Genomic DNA, 22,599 nt, shown 5'->3' on the forward strand with positions numbered 1-22,599 from the left:
GGCAAAAGAAAGAGGGGCCGACCAAGGACAAGATGGATGGATGATATTCTGGAGGTGACGGACTCGACCTTGGGGGAGCTGGGGGTGGCGACAGCAGACAGGAAGCTCTGGCGTGGGCTGGTCCATGAAGTCATGAAGAGTTGGAAGCGACTGAACGTATAAACAACATCAAGGAACTTGCACTAATAGATTATGTGGCACTATCCAAACATGATTTTGTTTATGTAATACATATTTGCTACCTTTACAGTGGCCCATGATAAATATGTTCTTTTATATATCAGGAGTGAATTTTATAGATGATAGTATTCTGCATACTACACTAATACTTATAGCCACAATGGAATTTGCTATTAAAAGAGTGATACCCATGCCTTAATCTTCTCATGTTGAAAAACAGAGACAGAGAGAGAGGATTGCAATTATGTCAAAATTGTTTAGAACTGAGCTTTCTCAGAATGTTCTTTTTCAGGCTCTTCCAAAAAAGGGCAATTTTGCTGCCTATCTTCTTCCAGTTTTTCCCCACTGTTTTCCCCACAATTCCCTGGGGAGCTATGGCCACGACCTTGTGGGAGATAAAAAATATGGCAGCTGTGCTGCCAATGCAGGAGCTCTGCTAGGAAAAAAGGGGGAGAACAAAGCCACATTGCTATTGCTACTGATGGTGACCCCCCCCACCCCCCCAGCCCAAGAAACTGTTGTAAATGTTCATCTCCTCTTGGAAAACATTCAGCAAAAGCGTCTCCCACTTTTGCTGCCTGTGAATATGGTAGGGGAATTCTGAGAAGCCATTTCTACCTAGCCCTAGACGGACTTCCTTTCCAAAAGATATATTTCTAAAGTATATGGAGTAGTACTTACAATCCACAGTCCATCGAACCGGATAATCTTGTGGAAATTGTTGCTTTCATCAACCCACCACTTAACAGCACTGGGATTGGAAAAATCAGGGAAGACACTTGTTCCTGGCCACACCTGCAGGAGATTTAAGGAACATTTCTGCAATGTACAATGTGTACTGGAGCCAGCATAGATGCATGGACAACCTTAGGAACAAAACAAATGAAGTCTTTTATGTTCCAAATGGGACATAAAAGGGAATGAAAGACAATAAAATACAAAACTGCATTCAAATGTAAGGTATAAAAACCTAGTTTTTACTGAATTGATTTTTGTTTCATGCAGTGGGCCCAGCTTAACAACTCATCATCAAGAGTGCTAAATGGATCCCCCATCCCACCCAATTCTGCTCAGTTTTTGTTACACTACTATTGGGTCCTGCTCCAGTTATGTTCCACTAAGCTGCAGGCCCAGCAAAATGATTTCCTAAACTTTAGGGTGGATTTTAGAGTATGCTCTCTCATACTTCCTTCCTGGGGAAAAATACATTGCCCCTGACCCAAGAATCCAGCTGTATAATTGTGTGTGTGTGTGTGTGTGTGTGTCTGCCTGCACAATTGTGAAGTTAAAAACAACATTTTTTAGCCCCTAGTCATGAGGTACCCTATAATACAGATCTTGCATGGATCTTATTCTCTCTCTCTCTTTTTCTTAAATGTTAAGAAGGTTTGCAGCTTCCTCTTCTGCATCAGACAAACACATGCCATTAAAAATCCCCGCCCCCTAAAAAAAAAAAAAGAATAACTGCTTGCACCATTTTTAACAGTTTCCCCATTTCCTGAACGACAACTCCAGAGGTAGCACAGATTATAATATTAATCAGTTCCAATATGGTCAACATTCCAAGTAAAGCAAAATCTCAATATCAAGGGAGAATGTTTGTCAGATTCTATAAGCATCCCGCATCACAGACTCCTATTACAAGATAACACCAAGGTGGTATTAGTTATTTATAACATGTTTATCCCAGTTTGTCTGCAAAGCAAACATTATGCCATGGAGGATAAGAAAAGATCACAGGATATACCCAGGGGAAATGTTGGGAACATTTTGGAATGGATGGGACTTATTTACATGCATGGTGGGACTGTTTGAAAAGTAAGCCCTTCTGAGAAGAGCTATTAAGAATAATCAGGATAATGACATCGTAGGTTAATAGACAGTTCAGAAACAATCCTGTTCAGCAATATTCATGGGTCTGTGAAGAAAGAATTATATAGTTTTAGACTTTCATTTGCACAAAATGTTCACATTTTCAGAGTTTTGATTTATGTCAGATTAGATGATAATCTCTAAATTACATTCCAGAACAAGGTAAAGAAATATAGATCTCTTATGCTGCTACATATGTCAGTCACCCCATATACTTACCTGGCAGGGGGACACCTTGATCATGATGGAGGTTTTCCAGGGTGAGCCTCATCCATTGCACTCTGGGTGTGTTGACCCCTGTGATTTCCCCAAATGCGGGAAACTTGAATGCATAATTTGTGGTAAATGTTGCTTTCAGTTACATGTTGTTTGTCTATATTGTCTGTGTGCTTTTATGTGCTTTTTTGTAAATGGCTTTTAAACTTTTTATGTTGTATTTAATCTTTTAACTTCTGTAACCTGCCCAGAGAGCTTTGGATATGGGGTGGTATAGAAATGCAATAAAATAAATAAAATAAATAAAATCTCATTATAAATTCTTCTTGGCATCGGAACAATTGATGTGGAAAATGTGTAGATCTATTTTTTCTTTCTTTTCTAAAACAATAATCCAAGGAGGCTAACAAAAGAAATATATAACATAGTGGGTTTCAGCAGACCCGCCACATTCCCTCTCCTTTGCCAAACAGAGTAGCTGGCTGCTTTTGTTGCCTTTGGGGGAGGAGAGGACCCCCAATATGGTAACTGGTCCCAGAAGCCAATGGTAGAGGCTTCCCTCCCTCTACATCAACCTTCCCGACATCTGGTGCCCTCCAGAAGTGGTTCCCTCCAGATGTGTTGGATGGCATAATTCAAAGCCAATATGGCCAATGGTCATGATAGCTGGGGATGAAGGGGATTGTAGTCCAACACATTTGGAGGGCACCAGGGGGGAAAAGGCTGCTCTATTGGGCAATCTACATTACAACTTTAAACTGGTTTCAAACCTGTTTTTAGTGATTATCGCTACCAAATACAGGAATTCTGGGAATTGTAGCTCTAGGAAGAGGGGCCGCTTGGGCAGGGGACAGGGATCTCTAGAATTCTCAGTACCCTCATGAAACTGCAGGATCCCTTTAGATAAACCAATTTGAATGACTTCTCTTGCTAGCTGGAGAGCAGCAACCTGCTGATTGTCGCTGCTCTTAGAGTGGAGTGGGCTAATTGGCAGTCGGTCCCAGCATGGTATGTTTTTCCATAGTACCCATTCTTTTTAATGGGGCTAACAGAAGAGAATCTCCTTGGGGATTATGCCCCACATTGAAAATAAACAGCTATGTACCTCTCCAATAAGAGGGCTGACTCCGTCTGATTCATTTACCCACACTTTCATTCGTTCACCATTCCTATAGGCCTCATAAGGGGTATTATTTTGGCGATTATTCACAGCAATGGCTGGGTCCTAAGAAATTAGGAATAGAAAACGTTATTCTTTTTAAACCTTTATGGAATTAGGCAACTGATACATCAACCTTATCCCTGAACAAGTAATGATAAATAAAAATGACTGAAAAAATCCTCTCCTCCAGAGTGACACATAGACACATGTTCAGCTCTGGGGCCCTTGGTGTCACGTTCCCTTGGCCCCCTCCTTCGTCATGCACACACACAAGAAGAGAGGCTTCAGTCTCATGCCTTTAATTCACTATCAACGGGTTCATTACAGATCCAAATCCTTGAAGACTCTCAGGCTACAAAGGGATAACAGTAGGGATGGCGGAGAATTTCTCCCCAAAACTTTGGGGGGCCGAGCGCCAACATGTTCGGCCCCCCGAACAAGTTTCAGGGAGAAATCCTCCGCACCCCCCCGCACCCCGCACCCCCTCCGGGACGGGACTTACCTTCGCCGAATGTCCCTCCCGGCGGCGGGTCCGGCCGGCGGTTCGGCGGGTGTTTGAGCGGGGCGGGAGCGGCAGCCGGTCTTTCGACCGGCTGCCACTGCCGCCATTGCAATAAAAGAAAAAAAAACGCCCCCTGATAGGCTACGTGACGATTCACGTAGCCTATCACGGCTAGATTTGCAAAGTCAGCCGTGATAGGCTACGTCAATCGTCACGTAGCCTATCACGGGTGACTTAAAAAAAAAAAAAAGCGCATACAGATAATGGCGGCCCCCATAGGGAGCCGCCATTCCCGTTCCTTATTTGGTCGCTGTAGTCTACGTAAAGATTTACGTAGACTACGGCGAAAATAAGGGCAACGCTATTTGCGTTGCCCTTATTTTCGCCGTAGTCTACGTAAAGATTTACGTAGACTACAGCGACCAAATAAGGAACACGAATGGTGGCTCCCTATGGAGGCCGCCATTAGCATACGCGCTTTTTTTTTTTTAAGTCACCCGTGATAGGCTACGTGACGATTGACGTAGCCTATCACAGCTGACTTTGCAGATCTAGCCGTGATAGGCTACGTTAATCGTCACGTAGCCTATCAGGGGGCGTTTGTTTGTTTTTTTAAACTTTCGCGGCCGGGCGAGGCGGGAAGCCTCCCCCCCCGGCCTGAACTTCGTGGGGGGATCAATGAAGCACCTCCCCCCCACCGTGAACGGCCTTCGAGGACAGGTAAGGGACTTTCGTCCACCCCTAGATAACAGCAGGGTATCCAAATGGGATCTACTATGTTGCCAGCAACATAGGGACTTGCTAGCTAGAATAACTTAGGGAGGGCTGCTACTCCCTTCCAGTGATGCTCCCCTATGTCGACCCTCATGCATCGCCAACTGGGTCGACCGTCTCAGCTCTGCCTTTAACTTTTCCCACTTCTCTCTGTGCTGCAGTCTAGCATCCCTCAGGTCACACCCTGCGCTCTCTTCTTCTTCCTCTTCCTCCTCCTGGGTTCTCACGGGGGGGGGGTGGAGCTTCAGGCCCAGCCATCTGGGTGTTAGCATCCTGAGAAGCATGCCTTTCCATATCTGAACTCGCTCGGGAAGATGCCTCCCCCGGGTCTGGCTGTTCCCCTTCTGAATCTGAACTGCTAACTACCTCCATATGCTCAGAATCAATCCTGACACTTGGAAGAGCCCAACAATGCAGGAACAACACTGACAAGAACGTATAGATGAACATAAGAGGGGTGGGGGAGCAAAAGTGGGTGGAAATGCCACCCTGGCTTACCTTTTTCCTCTTCTGCTAGTTTTGCAGTGGCAGTGTTGGTTGCAGCAAAGCTCTTCCCAGTGGTGGCCAGCAGGTGGCCACCATGTTTATTTCACGTAATTCCCCTGGGAACAATACTACATCATCTTGTAGCATTGATCCCTTGGAAGTTATGGGGGGAAATTTCAGTGTGAACAAGGCAGCAAAAACAGAGCGGGCATTTTGAGACAGCAGAAAATACTATCAAGCCTGGTGGGTTGGGGAGGCACTTTGCAACATGCCTGATTGGCACAAGGCCACCAGGTATGGAATTAGAAAGAATCATGGTGGTGATGATGATCACATGCAAGCAAGAGTTTCAATAATATTTCCCCATGCAGAAAATCTATGAAATCGTACAATACATTGAACTCACCAATATTATGACATATTTCTGTCCATGATCATGCAGGTCTTGAACAAATTGAGGGAGGCCTGCAAAATCTATAGCATCATAAGTAAAATCTTTTTTGTCTTCCATGTAGTCAATATCAGTGTACTGAATATCCTAAAAGAAAATTGAAATCATTGTGCAGATTAAATGTCATGCAGCTTTTAAATTGGTACACCCTTATATTTTCTATTTACATTGGCAACAGTGCATTATAATGAAAATCATATTGTCCTGCCTAACAGTGGTGATCATTTTATCACACTTCTGCCCCTTATCAGAAAAAGGGCATGTAGGAGCAGGTAAGCTGTCCATCAACATTTGGCAGGGCAAAACAGGAGGAGTTTACCAAGGGTTTGCAAAATTTGCATGTATATCAAGATCAAGGCAAGTCACCACTAAGTAAATTGTTGTCTGTCTTCACTCTGGTCCAACATATAAACACTTTGAGTTTCTTAACCATGGTTAAGACATGAACAAGGGGGCTTCTTCTGGAACATCAGAACATGGGAAGTTGCCTAATATTGAGTCAAACCGTCGGTCTATCTAGCCTAGCATTGTCTGCACTGACTGGCAACAGCTCTCTGGGTTTGCAGGTGGGATTCCCTCCTAGCCCTACCTGGAGATGCCAGGGATTGAACCTTGGACCTTCTGTGTGCAAAGCATGTGTTCTACCACTGAGTTATAGTCCTTTGCCCCTCCCTCTTTACCTCTCTTATGCAAACAGAAAGGGAGGTGGGGTTGCACTGTATGTGAAAAATACATATATCTGCACAGAAATACAGGAGGATGAGCTTGGTAGCCCCATCGAGAGCATCTGGATCAAAATAAATGGAGCAAAGAATAAAAGGAACCTGGTGGTCGGAGTCTACTACTGGTCACCCAACCAAGGAGAAGATGAGGATGGAACTTTTGAAAAGCAAATAGCCAATGTTTTAAGGAAGCATGATGTAGTAGTAATGGGGGACTTCAATTTCCCCAATATTTGTTGGGAGACAAATTCTGCAAAACGTGGCCCCTCCAGGAAATTCCTGACTTGTGTGGCGGATAACTTCCTCCTACAGAAAGTAGAGGAAGGAACTAGAGGATCAGCTATCCTTGACTTGATCCTAACCAACAGAGATGACTTAGTGGATAAAGTAGCAGTTACAGGAACTCTGGGGGAAAGCGACCATGTTGTACTTGAGTTCTTGGTTCTAAGGGAAGCAAAAGCCGAGTGTAGTCAAACGTGTACCCTGGATGTTAGGAAAGCTGTTTTTAATAAACTCAGAATAATGATCAGTAAGGTCCCATGGCAAGCAACGCTAACGAGAAAAGGAGTCCAAGATGGGTGGGAGCTTTTCAAAAAGGAAATTCTCAAGGCACAATTACAAACTATTCCAACAAGAAGAAAAGGTGGAAGACAACAGAAGAAGCCAATGTGGCTTCACAAAAAGCTTAGGGATGACCTGAAAACAAAAAAGGACACATATAGGAAATGGAAAGAAGGCCAAGTAACAAAGGAAGAGTACAGGCAGGTAGCACAGAATTGCAGGGATGGTGTCAGGAAGGCTAAAGCTGAGAACGAGCTGAGGTTAGCGAGGGATGCTAAAAACAACAAAAAGGCTTTCTTCAGCTATGTGCATAGTAAAAGGCAGAGGAAAGAAACGGTTGTTCACCTATTAAATAAGGATGGCAAAACCAAAACAGATGACAAAGAAAAGGCAGAGGTGCTCAGTTCCTACTTTGGCTCAGTCTTCTTCTCACAAAAGAGGGTCTATGACCCCCCTGGCAAAGGCAAAGTACAGGCTGAAGGGGCAGGATTGCAGCTTGAGATCGATAGACATATGGTCAAGGAATATCTAATTACTTTGAATGAGTTCAAATCTCCAGGGCCAGAAGAACTGCATCCTAGAATAATAAAGGAAATGGCAGAAGAACTCTCAGAACCGCTGTCTATTCTCTTTGACAAATCATGGAGGACAGGGGAAGTGCCAGATAACTGGAGGAGGGCTAATGTCGCTATCTTCAAAAAGGGTAAAAAGGAGGAACCTGGGAACTACAGACATCAATCCCTGGGAAAATTCTGGAGCAGATGATAAAGCAATCCATCTGGAAGCACCTTGAAAACAATGCCGTGATTACTCGAAGCCAACATGGATTTGTCAAAAACAAGTCCTGCCAGACGAGTCTGATCTCATTTTTTGATCAAGTAACCTCCCTTGTGGACCATGGGAATGCTGTAGACATCATATACCTCGACTTCAGCAAAGCTTTCGACAAAGTGCCCCATGATATCCTCATGAGCAAACTAGCTCAAAGTGGGCTAGATGAAACAATGATCCAGTGGATCCACAGTTGGCTACAGAATCGGACTCAAAGAGTGCTTATCAATGGGACCTTCTCAAACTGGGGAGAGGTAACGAGTGGGGTACTGCAGGGCTCAGTCCTGGGCCCAGTGCTCTCCAACATTTTTATTAATGACTTGGAGGAGGAGGTGCAGGGAATGCTGATCAAATTTGCACATGACACAAAATTGGGCGGGATAGCTAATACTCTGGCAGACAGAAACAAAATTCAAAGTGATCTGGATAGACTGGAGCACTGGGCAGAAAACAACAGAATGACATTTAATAGGGATAAATGCCAAGTTCTGCACCTAGGAAAAAAGAAACCAAATGCACAGTTACAAGATGGGGGATACGTGGCTCAACAGCACTACAAGTGAGAGGGATCTTGGAATTGTTGTCGATCACAAGCTGAATATGAGCCAACAATGTGATGTGGCTGCAAAAAAGGCAAATGCTCTTTTGGGCTGCATTCATAGAAGCATCGCTTCCAAATCCCGGGAAGTACTAGTTCCCCTCTACTCAGCACTGGTTAGGCCTCATCTGGAGTACTGTGTCCAGTTCTGGGCACCACACTTTAAGAAGGATGCAGACAAACTGGAGAGGGTTCAGAGGAGGGCAAAAAAGATGATCAGGAGACTGGAAACAAAGCCCTATGAAGAGAGACTGAAAGAACTGGGCATGTTTAGCCTTGAGAAGAGAAGACTGAGGGGAGATATGATAGCACTCTTCATGTACTTGAAAAGTTGTCACAGAGAGGAAGGCCAGGATCTCTTCTCGATCATCCCAGAGTGCAGGACACGGAATAATGGGCTCAAGTTACAGGAAGCCAGATTCCGACCTAACATCAGGAAAAACGTCCTGACTGTTAGAGCAATATGACAATGGAACCAATTACCTAGGAAGGTAGTGGGCTCTCCCACACTGGAGGCGTTCAAGACGAGGCTGGACAGCCATCTATCAGGGATGCTCTGACTTGGATTCCTGCATTGAGCAGGGGGTTGGACTCGATGGCCTTGTAGGCCCCTTCCAACCCTACTATGCTATGATTCTAGGATTCTATGATTGAACTCTGCCCTTCTTGTCATCTTTAGTGTGGTGACATGGTTGAACTAGGGCTGGGGAAACCAAGTTCAAATTCCCACTTGGACACAAAGTGCACTGAGTGATCTTGTGCCAGTCACTGCCTCTCAGCCTAACCATCTATACAGGGTTATTGTGAGAATAAGATGGCAGAGAACCATGTATGTTTCCTTGAGCTTGGGGGAAAGCTGGCACACACACACACACACACACACACACCCATGTCGTAATGTTACATCTGCACTAATACTAAACCAGGATTATCTTTAACCAATGTTTGCAAATGCAAACCAGCTGCTAACCCTGGTGTGGCATGAGGCTACTTTTCCACACCTAGATTCCTGTACTGGTTACAAGCATTCTTGGTCAGGCACTTCACCTCTATGGCTTTTTGGGAGGCAGACATGTCCTCCACAACTTTCTCATATCTCAAATATGCAAACCAGAAGCCTTTTTTTGAGATAACTGGTTTGTCGGAACTGGGTAATGTAACTCTCCTTTAATTAATGTTGGGCTCTCTTCCCTTCCCAGCCTAGCAAGGAGAGAGTGAGTGTTTTTCTGGGTACATAATTAACACTTGATTGGTGAATTATGTGCAGGTTGCAAAAGGGGGAGCAGCAATGGTAGCAGAAGTATGGTGTGAGGGCCTGTGCCATCTACATACCACCACCACCACCATTACCACCACTATGGCTTTCCCTCTGTTCTTAAGAACAACATAAGAACATGAGAAGGGCCATGCTGCATCAGACCAAGGGTCTATCTAGTCCAGCATTCTGTTTACACAGTGGCCAATGAGCTGCAGATAGACCTGCCCACCGAGTGGCTTGTCCCCACTCCCAACATGGAAGAAATATCATCAGTGTCTCCTGGGCATGCTCCAACCTGGACTATAAAGTCACTACCACTGCCAGAGGCAGTTGGTTGGGTTTGGCATATGAGTAGTGCTCTCTGCCTTCCCTTTTTCTCTCTCTGTATTAACCTGTGCTGAGAGGGTAGGTTTGAGATGAGGAAGTTTCAGGTATGGTAGTTCTTTGTACTTTGTATAATTATTGTATTAATTGGTTGTACCCAGATTTTTTTTTTCCCCCTCTACCAGTTTCAGGAGGGATTTGTCTCTTTTAATGGTACATCCAAAATTTTTGGTCCAAAGGTGGGCTGCCTTTTATTAACCCCTTGTTTAATACATTTATGAATTTTGTATGTATTAACTGACTTGATGTTTACATTCCAAATTGAACATTTGTTTATATATTTATTGTAGTGTTTTTATGGCTTGATAATTTTTATATTCCCTGTTCATATTTTCTTTGATGCAGCTGTATTCTGCATGATGTCCTGGACTTCCTTTTGGAGGGAAAAGAGGGGTACAAATAAACAATTATGATAATGATGACTCCCTTGCCTTCCTCCTCTGGCCAAACCTAATAAAAAGGCATAGCGTTCTGAGTGACTTGGTTTGGACTATTGCGTCGGTAAAAGAAGCCATCGTGGCTTCTCCCCCTGTCCCTGCATGTGCTGTGCATGGGACCATCATTTGCATAATTCCCTGCAATGCAGCATGGATTCGAATGTCATCTGAACCCAGTGCATGGCTTCATATCCACGATTTGCAGTAGGGGTTGTATGGTGGGTGCATAGCCACCTCCACCACACCACGCATCATCCAAACACCCCCTGTCTCTTTGCCACTTTTCATCATTTCAATGTGCCATTTCTTTGAATCCTGGCAGCTCTTCCTGGTTGGGTCAGGTCAAGTGTGCTTTATGAGAGAGTAAGTGACTTATTTGGATATAACTCATGTTAGACTGATTTATGGCGTGGTTTTATTGTGTTTGTTTGTTTGTTTGTTTGTTTGTTTTTGGTATCCCTTGCTTCACTTTTTGTCTCATCTGATATAGGGATGCTGGAGAAATTCGAGATGGACTAAAATGAGCACAGATTTCTAAGAATCCGACCTGTGGAATCCACTGCAGAGCGACCCCCTCAGGCAGCGTAGAGTCTGTGGACTTCAGGGTGATTTCTTTTACTTTCCCAAAATTTACGCAGATAAATTTGTAGGAAAATAGGTAAGTTTCTACTGAGAAAATGTCAAATGGAATGGGGGATAATATGCTAAATATTCCGGTACTAAGGTAAGTTATGTAAATACTTACATAAATACTTTCATAAATATTTAGGTAATTATTTACGTATTTTTCCACATGACAAAAAATATATATTCACATCCATCTGTGGGCAGACAACAGAACAAAAGGCACCTGACAATCCATGAAACACAGACGGAGCGGATTTTACACAGTCCACACATCCCTAGTCTGATAGTCCCTGTAATACATATTTTCTCTTAACTCAGACTAGAGGTGTGGAGTGTGAGTTTCTGACCAAGTTCCAAGACAGAGGCTTTCTTTGCTCACATGGTAACACTACCCAGGTAATATCACTCATCTTAACCTGTGAGCAATTGACCTCGGGAGGGGGACCGCTGCACAGGAGACAGAGACATATGTAGGTGCTATTACACTTGGTTTTAAACTCTACTTAATAGCTAACCTTAGTTAGCATTAACTATGGTTAATATCACATATAAGTGTGGGCATAACACTATACTGTGATTAATGCTGATAAATGATGGAAGAAGGAGCACTTGAGCCCACGTTTTTAACCATGATTAAGCAATTGGAAGGATTACATTTGCATCGCACCCTAATATCTGGATCTAGCAATCCTATCATGTAAGCATATGTCAATTCCTATAAACTTGCTTGTTCATATTTAGTGTATCATTCCACCCAGTCAACTCCTCATATCCTGTTTAGAATGGTAAATTCAGTAATTGAAATAAGAACAAGAGAAGAGCCCTGCTGGATCAGACCAAGTGTCCATCTAGTCCAGCATTCTGTTCACACAGTGGCCAACCAGCTGTTGATTGGGAACCCACAAGCAGAACACAAGTGCAACAGCACCCTCCACCCATGTTCCCCAGCAACTGGTGTGTACATAGGCTCACTGCCTCAACAAATATTGTCCAACTGTGCAGCTTCACGCATGTAAAACCTGAATAAGAACCATTTACTGTGTTGTTAATTCATTCCCCCACCCCCAACACCACTCCCTTCCATTATGGTAACCTGCTGTGGGGTTATATTGTATGTAATTCTGCCAATATATATATATAACCACTTTCATATATATATATATATATATATATATATGTATGTGTGTGTGTGTGTGTATATGTATATATATATATATATATATATATATATATATATATATATATATGAGAATGAAAGTGGATTGACGAAAAGTGGACTTCAAGAAGAAAAAAAAAATCATCACAGCCTTCCCCATCCATTAATGTTATGTAGAAACTGGGTTTCCCCTGAATCCAGACTCTTTGATACCTTTTCATTTACCTGATGAAACTGGGTTTTTTTTGGCAAAGGTAGATGTTCTTTGCAATAACTGAACTAAATATTTCCAGGTGTGACAAAATTTAGCACCTGTTTTCATTTTAGTGCTTCAGCCTCAGGGGACAACATTCTTCCTACCAGGCTCCCAGTGGGGTTAACTCCTTCTAAAATGATATCCTTGATTTTGTCATCTCACCCTTCTTTTAGTTTGCTTGTTCAGCTTGAAAACTTTATTGGAACCAGTGGAGGCTGGTGGCTCCGATTTCATTGGGGCTGTGCATCCATTCTGGGTTCAGTCAGAATCAGCCAGAAATCTAAAGGAGCTATCCAAGGTGTTGAACCTATTTTGGGAGGATACGGTTCAGCACCTTGGATAGCTCCTTTAGAGTTCTGGCTGGTTCTGACTGAAACCCAGAATGGATGTACAGCTCCACTGAAATCAGAGCCACCAGCCTCCACTGACTTCAACTTCTTATTAACCTCCATAGACTTAAACTCAGGGATTATTATCAGTATCGGGTATAGTGGACCTGAAACTCCAGCTACAATTTGGCCATACCATTATACACCCATCCCAACTGCTGTCTTTTGCTCCAAACAAATCACACTGATATTGCACTCTAGCCCTCAAAAGAAATGATTTCCACCTCCAACCAATAACCCATTCCCAACCCACCAATCCCATTGTACTTACAAAAGGTATTCCAGCTGCCCGATTCCTTGCTACCACAGCTTTCAAATCATTAAGGTCTGTGTAGTTCCAGCGACATAACTGGAACCCAAGACTCCAATAGGAAGGCATCCATGGTAGTCCTATAAACTGCAAGTTTAAAACATAAAAAAGAAGCTAAGGGTAACTACTGATTTGCATCACTGGGCAGTATCCAGTGTTGCCACTCTGCTTCGTCAATTGACATAGCGCTAGGGTAAGCGACCTCTAGTGCAACACCAACATCCCATTATGATGTTGTCTACAGATAATCTGGCTAGTGCAAACTGGCAGAATGAGTTTTCTGGGGAAACCCAGTGCACCAGAAGATACTATTAACATTGCATTAGAGGTCTCTTACAGTAAACAATCAATTGCGTAAACAGAGTGGCAGCACTGGCCGCTGCCCACTAGGTGTAGTGGAAGATTGGCAAAGGGAACATAATCCTTCCAGATTTGGTATTGAGGACTGTTCCCTTCCAAATATGATGTTGTCGACAGATAATCTCTCTACACATGCCTGCTATTCATATCCCCTCCCCAACTCACTCCTATTCATCAAAAATAACATTTTAAAACCAGGCTTTTGAGACCAATTGTGCCAGTCTTATTACAGAACCAAGCTTACATATGCAAGCACCACTGAAGGGCAATGGTATCTAATCTGTTTGGGGCTAAGGATGTTGTGGGTGCCTGATACGGGGCTGGAGTCCAACAGACTCCCCACACACACACACTTGGCTCCCCAGACCTCTGTTCACGGACCATGCAACACTCACCAGACACGTCTGTGAGTGCCATGCAATCTGCAAGCATCCAGCAGTTCTCCTGCTCCTCCCCCAATCTGCCATTTTGCGCAACAGTGGTGGCTTGAGCATCTCTGGGAAGGGAATGTTGCATAGATTGCAGCTATAAAGGGTGATCTATTCAACATTACCGGCATGAATGGGTCATTCACACCAGTAATATTGCGTTCATTGCACTTTACGGCCGCAATCTATGCAACATTCCCTTCCTGAGCCACCACTGTTGTGCAAAATGGCAGCTCAGGGAAGGAGTGGGCTGGTCTGTGGTGCTTGTCAGTTACTCGCTGAGCTGTTGAGCAGCTCGCACAGCACAGCAAGTAGGTGGGGGTGGCGGCTAAGCGAGTGACCAACAGCCCTGGATGGAGGGGAGTCCATCCTAGGGATGTACGAAAATCACTTTCGGGGATTATGCTGATGGTGTGGGGGGGGAGGCACTCCATCCCTCCCCCCGGAATCCTGGACGGGGGGGAGGCGCTCCGTTCCCTCCCCCCGGAATCCTGTCCGGCCAGCTGTGCTCTGCAGAGATTCTGCGGAGCCGCCGGTTGGCTCCGCCAGCAGCTGGACATCCGGCCACTGGCTAGCAGGGATGCAAATGGCGGCGGCCGTAGCCGCCGCCATTTGCGTCCCTGCAGTCAGCCGTGATAGGCTACGTAAATGTTTACATAGCCTATCATGGCTGACTAAACAAAAAACAAAAAAATGTGCGTACTACGCTATTTGCGTCTACGCTATTTGCGTTCCCCTTATTTTCGCCGTCTTGGTCTATGTAAATGTTTATGTAGACTAAGACGTGCCAAAATAAGGAACGCAAATGGCGGCGGCCATGGCCGCTGCCATTTGCGTACGCACGTTGTTGTTGTTGGGTTTTTTTAAGTCAGCCGTGATAGGCTACGTAAACATTTACGTAGCCTATCATGGTTTTTTTAAAAAAACCTAGCCATGATAGGCTACATAAATCTTTACGTAGCCTATCACGTGTTTTTTTTTTTTTAACTGGAAATGGTGGTGGCGGCGGCAGCCGGTCAGAAGACCGGCCGCCACTGCCGCTGAACCGCCGCTGCAGCCGCCGCCGGAGCTGCCGCCACCGCCAGGAAGATCCACCCAAGGTAAGTCTCGTCCCGGGGGGGCAGGCCGTTCTGCCACCGATTTCAGGGGGCTGAATGCGCTGGCATTTGGCCTCCCCAAGATCTGTGGCAGAACTTTCATACATCCCTAGTCCATCCATCCCTATTTGGGGCAAAAGAGTTTGGACTTGTGGATTCTAGATCCACATATCAATTCCATTGTTGAGTCACTAGATATTCTTGGTGAAGTTATAGGAACATAGGAGGGTGCCTTATACTAAGTCATAACCTTGATCCATCTAGCTCAGTATGGTCAGCATTAAGTGGCAGTGGCTTTCCAGCATTTTAGGTGAGATGTCCTAGCTTTATTAGTTCCCGATTTGTTTCCAGGCTCAGTTCCAGGTTCTGGCTTGGACCATATGCCCTGGGACTAGAATATCGCAAGAATCCTTTCCCTACCATATAAGCCTGCCTGAGAACTTCACTCTACCTCTGAGGCCCTCGTTGGGTATATGGTGGGATGGCACTAGAGAAACTGAGATTATCGGTAATAGGTGGGCTCACTTTCAAATGAGAAGGGAAGACAAATTTAATTCAGCAGACCTTTCCATCACATTACTTTGCTTAAGGCTTATACTGCAACGGCTGCTTTTAACCTTGTTGTAAACTGTTAGAAGTACTGTTGCTTTATGTTTTGTAAGCCACATTGATTATTGTTTACAAGAAAGTGAGCCAGGCAACCTAGCTTAGCTTGGAGAGCATGATGTCTCCCTTTTTAACAGTAGAATCCAGGATGATCCAGCACAGCTGTTTTCCCCTGGTGTGGACTATTGTTAGATCATCTTTCCCAACCTTTGGTGCCATCCATGATCCAACGCTGTACTACTGCCAATGTAAATCGTGTTGCACTAGAGTAAACTATTTGTAGCACAACGCCAATAGTGCTTGCTGGTGTGACAGGTTTCCCTAGAAAACCACGCATGCCAGCAAGCACCATTAGCATTGCGCTAAGGTAGCATATGCTAGTGCAATATCATTTATGTTAATGGTTGTGCATCATTGATACCACCCCTTGGGTTCCCAGATGTTGTTGTACTACAGGTCCCATCATACCCAGCAAGCATGGTTAATGGTCAGGGATGACGGGAGCTGTGGTGCAACACCATCTGAGGACCGAAGCTTGGGAAAGGCTGTCTTAGAGAATATTTGAATTTAAATTATAAATAAAGTCAAAGGGGAATAACTCAAGGGAGAAGACAAGGTGTGTATAACATTCAAAGTGCACAGAAGAAGTCAATGAGTAAATCATTTACTACATCTTCACATCTTCAATTCATTGCTTCCTTTCATCTTCATGGGAAATAGTTGAAGACATTTATTGCAGATGGGAGCATTCCTTGCAAACAGTTTTGTCCAAAGAAATGGCGTGTGCATGAAAATGATAATTAACGTGTTGTTTGATCCAAAGTAACACAGTTTCTATAGCATCACTGATGCAATGAATATGGACTTGAGCACACTCCGGGAGAGAGCGCAGGACAGGAAGGCCTGGCGTGCTATGGTCCATGGGGTCACGAAGAGTCAGACACGACTGAACGACTGAACAACAACACAGTTTCTAGAAGAGATTTTCACTGTAGTACTAAAGGTTTGCCATTGCTAATTGTCTTACAAATCTCTTAAAGCCACAAGATGTCTGGACAGGAGTAATGATGCCACCAAGTATCATAATTAGTCAGTTCATGGGATGCATTTTTAAAATTAATTTTGGAATAGATTGTGAGTTTTAAAGCACTTGAAGACTGCATCTAAACTATAGCATTTCTGTGCATATGCTGAGTTGGTTGCTTCAATCCTTTTCTTTCAGGAGGAAATGTGATGATGTCACTTTAAGCCTTTAGGGAGCAGCTGGCATTTGAACTTTTTCCACAAACCAATCATGTTTGAAGAAACAACCACATAGGTTACATGTACCTCCATATACCAATCCATATACCTCTCCTTCATATACTGCATGGTGACAGTGAGTAAACATTATGTAAAAAGGCCACATGGAAATAGGCAATCAAGGAGGGGTACATAACATGGTGATGCATGACATCATGATACATTACATTATTCCAAGCTACAGCTCCCAAGATGCAGCTCAATACTGTACATGCGCAAAAACTCGTATACACAGAATGAGATCTCGAATTGAAAGAGAACTCTCATCTGAGATTACCTGGATGGATTTGTTACTTTCCAAGAAAATAGCTTGTGCTGTGTTGAATATTTTGATTCTTCCTTTTTTGGCATTTCCTAGCAGTGTGGGTGTGGGGGTGAAAAGAAAACTCTGGCGAAAGAAGGTAGGGAGGAGAGAATTTCGAATAACTTTCTCCTTGGGGAGAAGGACAAGATTTCCGTTTACCTTTTCAAGTGTAGGTGGTGGCTGAGGGATCTTCTTTCTGTTTTTTATTTTATTTTAATAACACCCCCTGCACTTTGAGCAGCCCAGGATTCTTTATAGAGAAGCGTCTCCAGCCCAGAAGCTCTTTCTGAACTCCCATGAGACCATGTAACTACAGGCATTCAGAAAGCACCCCTGCAAAGATTCCTGGGTTGCTGCAAGCAAGAACCAGTGGGGGGTTTTGAGCTTTAGAGCAACTCTTATCTTCCTTGCAGGACAGAGCTCTTTGCAGGGAGGCTTGCAGCCCAGCAGGAGTTCCTGAATGCCTCTCTGCAGAACATGTCTCTGCAAAGCGCTCTGTGTCACTGCAAGGAAGAACAAAGTTATCCTAAAGTTCTAAAAGCCCAGTTTCTTCTCACTTTTCCACCCCTCCCTGTGAAAGAGGCAGAAAAAACAATGCCTCTTTGTCAGGGAGAGAAATAAGTCCAAAAAATAGGGGGCAGGATTTGGCATTCGTTCACTCATCATTAGCCAGGAGTGGCATCACAGGCCAAGTAGAAATGTTGTAAGTGGTAGAAACATACCGACAGATATTCTTGGACAACTTGCTCTGGAGTGTTTCCCAAGAAGACATAGAAATCTAGAATTCCACCAATTGTCCTGTATGTAACAGCTGGGGCAGGTTGGAGAACAAAATCTGCCAAGACAAACATGTTAAGGTTAGCTTGAAGTACGCGTTCAACACAATGACATTTTTGCCATAAATTGTCAGGGTCAATTGACGTAATATATATGGAGAAGAGAGCGTCCCTGTGAGCAATTTCTTATGCCTGGATTGTTGTGAAAGTATAATATCTGAATTTGTTATATGCAGGGATTACTTCACCACCAACCTGTGCCCCTGCAGATGTTTGAGTTCACAGTTGGTAAGAAGTGATTCATGAGCATAATCCTTTCACATATTACATTTTCATATACAATGTGATGCTGTAGTGATTCCAATAGAAAATGGTTTTGATCTAGAGGACAGGAACTCAGTGCAGGAGCTGTGAAGTTTAGATCATCTTTATTAGGAGAACCTATCCATGGCTGAAAATTATTGCTCGATTTATAGTAATTGGAATTTTATGTGTGGCATTTGGCACATCATGGACCACACAACTCCACAACTTTCAGAGTGGATTTGCTTTTCATTCACTGAAGACTGGGTTTTGCCATCACTCTTGGGTCCAGCAGTGATTGAAGTGTGTGAGCCACCACAAAATGGAACACCTAATTTTGTGGTGGTGGTGATCCATTTCCCAGGCTATTTTGCCAATGAACACAGATCCTGAATCCTTTCAGAAGACACTGTTCCATGTGAGCCTCACCAAAGGTTGATTGGAAAAGTCAGCATGCAATCAGTGAAATGATGTGAATCCAGTTGCTGGAAACATTCCAAGCATTACACCTGTCAGATTATATATGGTGGAATCCAGTTAGGACCTTCTGCTAATATAAGAGAGCCAGTGTGGTGTAGTAGTAAGAGTGTTGGACTGGGACTGAGGAGATCCATGTTCTATTCCCCTCTTAGCCATGAAGTTTGGACCAGTCACCAACTCTCAGCCTGATCTACTTCACAGAGTTATTGTGGAGGATAAAGTTGAGAGGAGGAGGACCATGCAGGGATGTCCATTGCTTGGAAATCCAGCCCTTTGGGGGCTCGATGGACTTCCACTGCCTGCCCAACTTGGCTTGCATTTGCAAGCTGAGGCACCAGTTTTCCCCTAACTCCAGGGACTTTTCCCATATTTTGGGAGGTGTCAGCTGCAATTTGAGCAAATAGAGATTTGCTCAAATTGCGACCAAAATGTTTGCAAAATATGTGTGATTTGCGCAAATAGCAGTTATATTTTGTGCAAATTATGCAAATTTGTTCAACATGCAGCTGTAATTTGTGCAAATAAAAAACAGAAAGTCCACTAACTGACCCATCTTCCTGCTGATCAAGTCAGGTCAGTTAGCGGAAAACAGATCAAAGTCTGGAGGAACGAGCCAGCAAAATCCTGTCAAGCTCCACCCCCAAATGGATTCGTCTGACATCCCTAGGCCCATGTAAGTGGGGTTGGGTTGCTTGCAAGAGGAGAAAAGGTGGGATAAACGTTTAATACTAAATAAATACATAACCGCTTCCATCAGCAGAATAGGGAGGGGTTGAATTCCCCCCTCCACACACACACACACACACAAACTATGCTCCAGAGGGTTGGGGCTTGGGTTAATTCAGGTATGGGGTATGTCTAGCTGGCCTGAAACGTTTCCTTTCACACCTTGGGTAGCTCCTTTAGAGTTTGACTGGTTCTAACTGAAACTTGGATTAGATTTACCATCCCACTGACATCAGAGCCACCAGCCTCTACTGGAGAAATGTTTTTATGTCTGATCAGCAGCTGATAAACCGCTGATCAGATACAGTATAAGAGCTTTTTCCTGTGGGGCAGAGGGGGCACAGCCTGGAGAGAAAACTGCTGAGTGATTCATTCATTTGTTCACTCATTTCTATAGCACCCAAGAGCCAAAGCTCTCAGGGCAGTTCACAAAAATTGCAATCCCAAAATACAACACAAAAACATAATATGAAATCTTTAAGATATAAAATTTTAAAACAATTTAAAGCAGCTTGAAAGACAGTTACAGTGAGATACTGGGACCTTATAAAACAACTGACATCAAACCCCCCATCATATGCCTTCAAATGCCTGGGAGTAGAGGGCATTCTTAACCTGGTGCTGAAAAGATGACAATGTTGGTGCCAGGTGGACTGATTCAATCCTAATTACTTCTGAGACTAGGGAAACCAACCATGGGTTAAGTAGGGATGGCCGAGAAATCCTCCATGGACTCCAATGAGGCCGGATTCTAAAGAGTCCCCCCGGAGTCCGTGGAGGAACGGACTACTCCCCCCCACTGCCACCCCCAAATTCTCCCCAGACAGACCCTGCCTGCTGCCGGATGGTCCAGGTCTGTCCGCTGCCATCCATCCACTGCCCTGGACTGCAGAAGCAAATGGTGTCCAGTGTAGCCGACACCATTTGTGTCCCTGCTCTTTTCGGTGATAGGCTACGTTATGGCAGCAGGTAGGGTCTGTCCGGGGAGAATTTCGCTACGCAATTTGCGTCCCTGCTCTTTGCCATGATAGGCTACGTAAATATTTACATAGCCTATCACCGAGAAGAGCAGGGACGCAAATGGCGTCGGCTATGCCGGACGCCATTTGCGTCCACAGCCGGGCTAGGGATGGCGGAGAATTCTGCCATGGATTCCAGTGAGGCCGGATTCTTTAGAATCCAGCCCCATGGAGTCCGTGGTGGAATGCAGCAATCCCCCCCGCCACCCTGAGAAATCCCTGCGGACCAGATCCTATCTGCCTCCAGCGGCCCGGATCCAGCCACTGCTGGCTGCTGCTCCGATGTGCGGCCACGAATGGCGTCCTGTGTAGTGGACACCATTTGCATCGCTGCTTTAGCTGTTATAGGCTACGTAAATATTTACATAGCCTATCACAGCTAAAGCAGTGACACAAATGGCATCCACTACACCGCAGGAGCGGAGCCAGCCAGGGAGGATTCCAGGGGGAGGACCAGATCGCCTCCCGCCCCTGCTGACCCCAGCGGATCAAGGTAAGTGGGGTTTCGTACACCCCTAAGCCCGGCAGCGGACGGAAGTCCGGCTCCGGACAGGCCCAGCCGGCGGCTCCGTGGACTCGCTGCGGAGCCGGCTAGGGAGGATTCGGGGGGGGGGGGACGGATTGCTTCCCCCCACCCCACAGATACTCGAACCAGAATGAGGTGAGTATTTCATACACCCCTAGGGTCAAGTAAACCATGGGTTAGTGTTACACGCAAACCAAGTTACTTTTCCTAGCTAGAAGAGAACTCATATTTTCCTAGCAAGAAAATAATACATAGATTTAGGGCACAATCCTGTGCAAGTTTAGACAGAAAAAAAGTCCATGCTGGCTGAGAAATGCTAGGAGATGTAGGAATTTTTCAGTCTAAACATCCATAGAATTGCACCCTTAGAATATAAGGGTGTAAGAATATAATCTAATAATATAATATAATAACACAAATGTATTACATAAAAGATATGTTGGTCCCCCAAACGAAGTGTGTTAACCCACCTATGCATTTAAGACACAGTTGATAAAGGCCAAAAGTAGAGCTGTGCACAAAGGGCCTCTCAAAATTCTCCAACCTATTTGTGGGCAGAGAAATGGGGGCGGGGGGACAAGTTCACTGAATTTCTCCAGGGTCCTTTCTTTTTCCCTAAGAGTTTTTGGTTTATTGTACTACTTCTGTAGATGGCAACTCTCCCCCTAAACAGGGCTCGGACTGCACCATGGTTCAATCCGCAGTTACGAGCTCTGAAACAGGAGGTGAGACGGCTAGAGCGCCAGTGGCGGACGTCTCGCTCCAAAGACAATCAGACATGGGCTAGAGCTGTATCTTCAGCCTATCACGTGGCAGTGAAGGCAGCAAAAAAGGAATATTATGCTACCTCCATCGCGTCTGCAGAGTGCTGTCCCAGGAGGCTGTTCCAAGTGGTCCGGAGCCTGGTCGGTCCTGTGGCTCCAGAACCACTGGAGCATTCTAAGTCCTCCTGTGAGGCCTTGGCAAGGTACTTTGCAGATAAAATTGACCAGATTAGGTGTGTTACTCTGCACGCTGTGGATACAGTTAGTGAGCAAGAGGCAGCCTGTGGCAAACCGGTTTTGTGGGATCAGTTCCAGCTTCTTCCTCCTGATGAAGTGGACAAGGTGCTTTCATCTGTACGGCCGACCACCTGCTTACTTGATCCTTATGGGCTGCAGAGAGAGACTGGGTGAGGGGATCAGGGTGGTGGTGAACGCCTCCCTTGAGGAGGGAGTGATGCCATCTGCCCTCAAGGAGGCAGTGATAAGACCGCTCTTAAAGAAGCCCTCCTTTAAAACCCTATATGGTTGCGGCCCAGCCTATCTTAAGGAGCACCTCAAGCAGCACCAGACAGGCCGCTTAACAAGATCAGCCTCGGATGGCCTTCTCTCTGTCCCATCAGCCAGGACAGCTAGACTGGTGAGGACGAGGGAGAGGGCCTTTTCTGCGGTGGCCCCCACTCTGTGGAACTCCCTCCCTAGGGAACTCCACCATGCCCCCTCTTTAATGAGCTTCCGT

At 44.8% G+C, this 22,599-nt stretch overlaps 1 protein-coding gene and 1 non-coding gene across 2 annotated transcripts in view; one reads left to right on the forward strand and one right to left on the reverse strand.

Moving 5' to 3' along the window:
• Window positions 1-22,599, reverse strand: part of SI (sucrase-isomaltase) — a 257,605-nt gene that overhangs the window by 204,116 nt on the left and 30,890 nt on the right. Inside the window, exons 9-13 of the mRNA XM_084847439.1 lie at window positions 17,992-18,104; window positions 13,134-13,259; window positions 5,599-5,730; window positions 3,374-3,493; window positions 862-975 (exon numbers count right to left, since the gene is read on the reverse strand). Coding sequence (XP_084703565.1) covers window positions 862-975; window positions 3,374-3,493; window positions 5,599-5,730; window positions 13,134-13,259; window positions 17,992-18,104 — 605 coding nt within the window. The remainder of the gene's footprint in view (window positions 1-861; window positions 976-3,373; window positions 3,494-5,598; window positions 5,731-13,133; window positions 13,260-17,991; window positions 18,105-22,599) is intronic.
• LOC146351507 (U1 spliceosomal RNA) lies at window positions 2,264-2,419 on the forward strand. Its single transcript, XR_014789763.1, has one exon. It is a non-coding gene; the product is annotated as a U1 spliceosomal RNA (small nuclear RNA).

The sequence above is a fragment of the Heloderma suspectum genome, chromosome 3 (assembly GCF_057233095.1).
Source record: "Heloderma suspectum isolate Gila_16-S chromosome 3, 16-S_ref, whole genome shotgun sequence".
NCBI lineage: Eukaryota > Metazoa > Chordata > Lepidosauria > Squamata > Helodermatidae > Heloderma > Heloderma suspectum.